This window comes from Euphorbia lathyris, chromosome 8 (assembly GCF_963576675.1).
Source record: "Euphorbia lathyris chromosome 8, ddEupLath1.1, whole genome shotgun sequence".
Lineage (NCBI taxonomy): Eukaryota > Viridiplantae > Streptophyta > Magnoliopsida > Malpighiales > Euphorbiaceae > Euphorbia > Euphorbia lathyris.
In genome coordinates this window covers 5470989-5478596 of record NC_088917.1, presented here as the reverse complement: position 1 = coordinate 5478596, position 7608 = coordinate 5470989, and the positions used below count along the sequence as shown (strand labels likewise).

At 32.9% G+C, this 7608-nt stretch overlaps 1 protein-coding gene across 1 annotated transcript; it reads right to left on the bottom strand.

Moving 5' to 3' along the window:
- Nucleotides 1–320: 320 nt before the first annotated feature.
- Nucleotides 321–6332, bottom strand: LOC136202544 (probable plastid-lipid-associated protein 8, chloroplastic). Its single transcript, XM_065993235.1, has 4 exons — nt 6024–6332; nt 3278–3401; nt 2055–2234; nt 321–599 (listed from the first exon to the last, which is right to left on the bottom strand). Exons 1-4 carry the CDS (start codon nt 6282–6284, stop codon nt 409–411), a joined length of 756 nt encoding a protein of 251 aa, XP_065849307.1. The 5' UTR covers nt 6285–6332; the 3' UTR covers nt 321–408.
- Between the last annotated feature and the right edge of the window lie 1276 nt (nt 6333–7608).

Below are 7608 nucleotides of genomic sequence, written 5' to 3'. Positions count from 1 at the left end.
GGATCTAAGAATACCAAAAGACGCCTTTATTACCATCCATGAATGGGAATAAATACAATTAAATGGCAATTAATAGCCATTAAAGGGGAATAAAGACTTGACTGTTCAAATACCTCAACTCTGAGGGTTTCAATGCTAAATGCTGGGATTAATGGAGAATTAATAGCAATGAGTAATGACACGACTCTTCACCTGCTTCCCCATTAATGCTGAAGGTTACAGAAACCTATATAAATACCTCAGCTTCCTAGGATCAAAAGTACACTTACTGATTCTCTACTTTTGTGCTTACTCGAACTACTTTAAATTACACGGGAATGTAAGGGTATTATAGTCATTTACTTGAACACATCATTAAGTTTTGAAAACAAAATGTATGAAAATTACAAAAGAGGTTAATATTTTTATTTATTTTCGTCTTTGGAAAACAAATAAAGAACCTCTAGAACCCTTTCCTAATCTTATATTCTCATCAATGTAAGTTATTTGCAACTTAACCTCACTTTGACCACCATATTGAAAATCCAGAGCTCCTACTTTCAGTTGGGGTGCTTCAAATATCACTTGAATCCAACTTTCATCCAAAGCAATCAACTTCCCTGAATATAAATCAATTACCACTGTGAATTTCTGATAAGATAATAGGATTTATAAAAATAATCTAATTAACACAATTATCATTTTTGTGTTATTTATAGGGTTAATTACATATAAATGTCCCGTGGTTTCGCCAATTTACAGATAGGTACTTATGATATTTTTTTTTTGCAAATACAGCCTTTTGGTTTGGAAAAATTTACATTTAGGTTCACTTTGTTAGAATTTGGCCAATAACGATCTCAAAATGAGACTTTTCAATCGTAAAATGATATTTTAAGAAATTTTAATTCTTCAACTTTTTACGTTTCAGGTCATTTAGGTGTTGTTTATGATGGGAGAGAAAGTTTAGAGAGAGAAAACTCTGATGATTTTGAAAAATTAAAAATATAATTTTATAGTAAATATGATACTAAACAACTTTAATTTTTGAAAATTTTGTCGTTATTGACCAAATTTGGCAAAGTGAAAAAAAATACAACCACAGAGTTGCGTTTGTAATGAAAAATATCATAAGAACCCATATGTAAATCCTTGTAAACGCAGGGCATCTACTTGTAATTAACCCTTATTGATATCATATATCATCACGTGACATAATAGACGCAAATAACACAGCTACAAGACGACTATTTTGACACCTCTATTTACATGTCATGACACAACCCAAAAAACAGCACGTGCAAAGCATCTTAAGTGTCAATTTATATTAGAGTTAATTATAAATATATATCATGTGGTTTCACGCATTTGCAAACGGGTACTTGTGGTATTTTTTGTTACAAATGTAACTCTATAGTTTCCAAAAAAATTATTTTCTATTGACCTTGCTAAATTTAGCCGATAACGATCTAAAAATTAAAATTTCAAAAATTAACAAGTTGTTTAGTATCATATTACTATGAAATCATATTTTTTTTATTTTTCAGATTATCATTTTTAGACTGTCTCTAAATATTAAATTTCTCTCTCATAAAAAATCAACACCTAAACGACCTCAAACCTAAAAAGTTGGAGAATTAAAGTCGCTTAAAATAGCATTTAACTCTTAGAAATTTTCATTTTGTAAGGTCTTTATCAGCCAAATTTGGAAAAATCAATAAAAAAAATGAAAATTTTGCATACTACATAGTTGTATTTGTAATAAAAAAATACCACAGATACCGATATGCAAATCCATGAAACCACGGGGTATCTATTTGCAATTAACCCGTTATATTAGTGAGACCTCACAAGCTTCTTATCAATTATTTTTTATTTTTTTGGCACGTGGTTGCCATCTGACTGTTAATTTGATTTTAAAAGTAAGTTTTTTCTAACGTAGTTTTCACGTCATTGTTCAAATGATTTTTTCTATCTGAATTGGTTGAAACGACGTTATGAAAACAAAATGAAGTTCACCGAACTTTTTAATTAACCGACTTCAAACTTCAGTGACCGTTGATAAATTAACGTACCTTTCAAAGAGACCTCTCCATCAAGGAAGCCAAAAAGAGAAAAAGCAACCTTGTTCCTTATAATATCAGGAGCTTCAACGTCTTGTATCATTTCTTTGGTTTTAAAGAATAGACGACCAAATGCACTTCTATACCCTCCCCCCGGCGACGTTGGTCTCGAACAGTACACCACGTCCCACTCTGCAATAACACGATTTATAAAGATACTTCAACTAATTAACACGATCTGTTTGACACGAGTATCATTTTTTATGCTTTCATATTAGAGAAAAGTACAAAAATAAACCAGTTTGAACAATTTGCAAATAGAGATGGAAACAAGGGGTGCTGGAGGAGCCCCAGACCTCTCGGCCACCGGGGTGAATCAGGCCTTCCTTGTTGTCGGAAGATTGGGATTGTAGGTGCAAAATAGTGTGGGAAAAAAATTATATAATTAAATGTAAAATTGGCCCCTCAGCATAGCAATTCTGTATTTGTTACGGTTAACAAAGACAACTTCGGTGGTTTAAAAGTTTGCAAATAGTTGTCTGTGTTTTGTGCAGTTCACAAACTTAGTCATCTCGTCAAAAATTGTTGTCCTAACTATTTGGCTCAAAATAAACAATTTGGAGCAATAAAAAAAGACTGACTCTGCAAATTATCCAAAATAAAAGATCTGAATTTGCAAATTAAGTAAAACAAATGTATTGTTTGATCGAAAAATTGAACCACAAATCTTTTAGCTATAAATTTCACAAAGAATAGGCCCCTGTTTGCAATGTTTGCAAAAAATTTAAATCACGAGGATTGTCATTCTAAATCAACCAAATCACACGCTTTATTTTTGTATCCCTTTTCATATTATATAAGTTAAATAATTTATTAGTCTCTATATTTTTACCTAACACACTATTTAATACTCATATTTTAATAATTTATTAGTCTCTGTATTTTTACCTAACACACTTTAATTTTTAATTTTCATACATATAGTCATTCACTAACGGCTTAGATAACGGAACTGTTCGTCAGGGGCTCAACGACATATATGAAAATTACAGTTCAAATGCCTAATTTGAAAAAATAAACAATCAATCCTTAAAACCATAAAAACTCAAAGGCTTAAATTATGTGTTTAGCCAATCTAAATTAGTAGATATGAATAACATAATAAAATTATGATACCATAATCCAAATTAGCACCTCTAATCCTAATCATAATCTTTCAATAATTTCCAATTTACCTCCAAAAATCAGAGGACATTTCACAGGTTCAGCAACACAAAATCTCTGCAACTGCTGAGCAACTTCAGATACTTGTTCATGCTCTTCACTGCTCAGCTTAACTCCCCCATCTGACAACGAAACCTGAATAAAAAAATCCGGAATAAGATACCAAAATGATCTCAAAGATTAGGTACTAAACTTCGAGTGTCAAGTTAACCCAGGCTACAAAATAACACCATTTTACTTTTAAAATTTATGAAATTATATAAATTTAGCCATGTATAACGGAACTTGATGTAAGTTTATGAAATTGTACCAATTTAACCATATATGACAACTTGACGCTCAACATTTATGACTCCAGTTTCATTTGACAAAACTAAATTGGTACTATATATCAGGCTAAAATAGTATCATTTTGTACAATTGGGTTAAATTAACCCTTTTGCAAAACTTTAAAGCTATTTTGATGGTATATCAAAAAAAAAAAAAAAACTAACTAATCTAATTACTAAAATAAGTTTAATACATTTTTAGTCCATGTAGTTATCTAAAAAAAGTCATCTGCCCTTAGTATTTTGAAAAACAGCTATTAACTCTCTAAACTTGCTTAAAGTTACTCATTAACTTTTTGAAATGACTTATTAGTTCCCTAGAGCTTGCTTATTAAAGCGTAGACATTTCAATTTTTCCAAAATTTCTACGAATCATCCCTACCATAGATAGTTTGTCAGATATTAATATAAGGTCTATGGTTGGACATTAACTATCAGCTCGAGCTTTCAGTTCCATCAGTTCTACGATGTATTAGAGCCTCTTGAACCAAGCGGTCAAGGGTTCGAATCCTGGTAACCTCATTAATTTGTGGAATTAAGAGTTCAGAATAATAAGAGCATCTCCGATAGGGTGACATGGCTCTCTAAATTGTCAAATTTAACTAGCCATTTAGATAGTGACCACTCCAACAAGGTGACATGGCTCTCTAAAATAAATAACTAACCATTTTCACCAATAAATAAATAAGAACCATCTTAATATTATCTGTTCATCTCCCTTCTTTTCACTAGTTTCCACTTATACCCCTCTCCTCTCCAGCTCTCCTTTCTCTTGCCTTTTCCTCCGCCTAAACATGTCTTGCCATTTTCTCCGGCCGTCGACCACCACTATCTCCGTCGACGCCGCCATCATCTCTGTTAATTCTTGCTTTTTTTATAGTTCCGTTAATTCTCTTAGTTATTGCTTCATCTGCTACTTTCTATTTCAGATTCAAAACACATATTTTTCTATCATTAATCAGATTCGAAAACTCATGCTTGTCTCTGGTAAATTATATTTGAAATCCATGTTTATCTTCAGAAAATAAATTTTCAACTCAAATCACAAATCACCTACAAATAGGTAACATTAACTATTATCACAATTAAGTAGTTTATTTTGCAATGAAACTGATCAGAAAAACACAACCATTGAATCAGGAAAACACAATCAGTGTTCATGAAATTTGCTGTATTCATCTGAGAAATCATGGTACTCATGAAATGTTGTCCTCACAAAAGACAAATACTCCATTTGTGAAACTCCGGCGATCTAGACTAATTTGTTAGATCTTCAACTGAAACCAGCCAATGGTCGCAGTTGACGAGGAGAAAGGCAGTCGGCGGCGGGAAAAGGGAAGGATAGTTGGAAAGGGTAGGCGGCAGAAGGGAAACGGTGAAACCAAGGAGATGGGATAATATCAAGTTAGGTTTTAAATTATTTTATTACTCTTATAAAAAATATATATTTTTATTACAGATGGCTTCTGTTTAGTGGAGAAGGCATACCACGTCATATCATTGAGGTGGTAAGCCCGGCGGATTATAAAATTTCTCGTTAAATAGCTAGCATGGTTGGAGCAAAACATAACTAGTTAAATTTAGCTAAACTAATATTTTATATTAATTTAGAGAGTCAAATAGCTAGTTAACGTTGAAGATGCTCTAATATATTAAGAATATTTAATTAACTCATTTGAATTTTAACTTAGTTATAAAATTACAACTCTATTAATATAGGATAAATGTATTCAAAACACTCAATCTGAATGTTGTAGTTCAAAATTTAGCGAGTTAAATGCACTGTTGGTCACTGAATTTATATGGTTGTTTTAAAATGATCACTCAATTTCAATTTGTCTCAATAAAATCACTCAACTTTGAATTTTATCTCAATTAGGTCACTCTGATGATTTCAGTCATTAAAAAGCATCAAAATGATGACATAGGTGATACGTCAACATGAGTCAACTTATACCTCTGATCGAAACACACCTGACATCCACGTATGCACCACCTAGCTATCACGTGTCGGTTAGTTTTATGAAAGAAAATTAGGTTTTTTCATTAGAACAACCGATACGTGGCTATCACGTTTCGTTTTGGTCAAATTTCTGAGTTGATTCATGTTCACTTATTAACCATGTCATTATTTTGATAATTTTTAATTGCAGAAATAGGCAGAGTGACCTAATTGAGATCAAAATTAAAATTGAGTGATTTTATTGAAATAAATTGGAGTTGAGTCGCCATTTTAGAAGTTTAGTGACCAATTATGCATTTAATCCAAAATTTAGCTTAATTTCGTTAATTTTGAAAAACTTTACAGAAATTTAATGATAACAACGAGTTCGATTTAGTAAAATTGTATCACTATAACATGTATTAACTATTAATCCCACCAAAATACTAAACTTATCATCAAATAAAATCCAATGGAAACTCGTACCTTCGACAGAATTGCATCAACGAGTTCTTCCGGCGTCTCCGTTCCGACTACCGGAGCCGATACCGAAACAGAACACACGATTCGCGAAGATCTGTCGCGTCTAGATTCAGGTGACAGTGAAAGGGACAGAATCGGCGAACTGAAGGGTTTCGATCGGAAATTCAGGGTTTGGGGGTTGCGTAATTCGGTGCCGTTCAACGAGAATAACAGAGCTAAAGATGAAGAAGTAGAAGAAGAACACGAAAACGACGTCGCAGCCATTGGAGCTGCTGCTGCTGCGGAGTGAGAAGAATTAGTGAAGTTAAAGGAGATATTAGTATGAAGTACTGGTCTTAAAAGTTCAGTAGGACGATGAGTTTTGGTTGTGCCACGTAGGCATGTAATCGCAGTATGGCCCACGTGATTTCCCTTATTGGTTCATAATTGGCCACGTAGGCCGATTCTATCCATTTCTTTCATTTAATTAAGATTAAGGATCAAAAGAATTAAGTATTAGGCAGTTAAAATCGAAATTTAAGGGGAAAATTACAAAATTTGGTTAAATCGGAGACTCGTTTACATTTTTAATCCACTTACTTAACCTGTTACATATATAGATTATATTTGTGTGATTTTTCCAAACCATCCTCAATATGTTTGTAATTTTACGATGCATCTATCTCCCTCCCGTCTGACTTCGCAGATTTTGCGATATGCGAAGTCTGCGAATATAATGTTTGGTTTAGTTGATGATTTTAATTCGCATATTTCTCAATATGCAAAGTCTGGACGTGTTTTTAACAAAATTCGCGAAGTAGTATATATCAAAAAAATGTCAAACAACAAAGGATTCTAACATTAAAATCATAACATTATCAAAATTTACAACAAGATTGCCACAATAACAACATTAAAATCATAATATTATCAAAATTTACAACAAGATTGCCACAATAAACTCCTAACTAATCATTTCAAAGTGAATGTGACGAATCTGGATGGAAATTTCTCTCTGGAAGTCTAGACCTTTTGGGATGAGAAATGGAAGTCCAGACCTTTTGGGATGGATGTTTCACATGGTGCACACTAAAATTGCCACGATAAGCTCCTATCTAATCATTTTAAAGTGAACGTGACGAATCTGGATGAGAATTTCTTCATGTATCAAAAGGAAAGTCATCCCTTCAACACCCAAGTACACCGCATTCTTGCGGTATGTTATGTATTCAACCACCTTTAGGAAAAATTAATCGTGTTAGGCAGAAAAAATGAACATTTGGCTTCGCGAAAACGGAATACGCGAAGTATGCCAATATAAATGTGCAAGAAAGATGATGATTTTACTTAGCGAAACGATGATTTTCGCAATGTCTGCGAGGACGAATGTGACGCTTTGACTTCGTGAAACGATGATTACACGAAATCTGCGAGGAAAAATCATGAACTTTTCCCTCGCAGACTTCGCGTAATCATCGTTTCGCGAAGTAAAATCGACACATTTCTCCTCGCAAACTTCACGAAAACGAAATACGATAAGTGAATTTCCGGAAAAAAAAAACATAGAGAAAACAATATATACTTACATTTTTCGCGTCTTTCACCATTA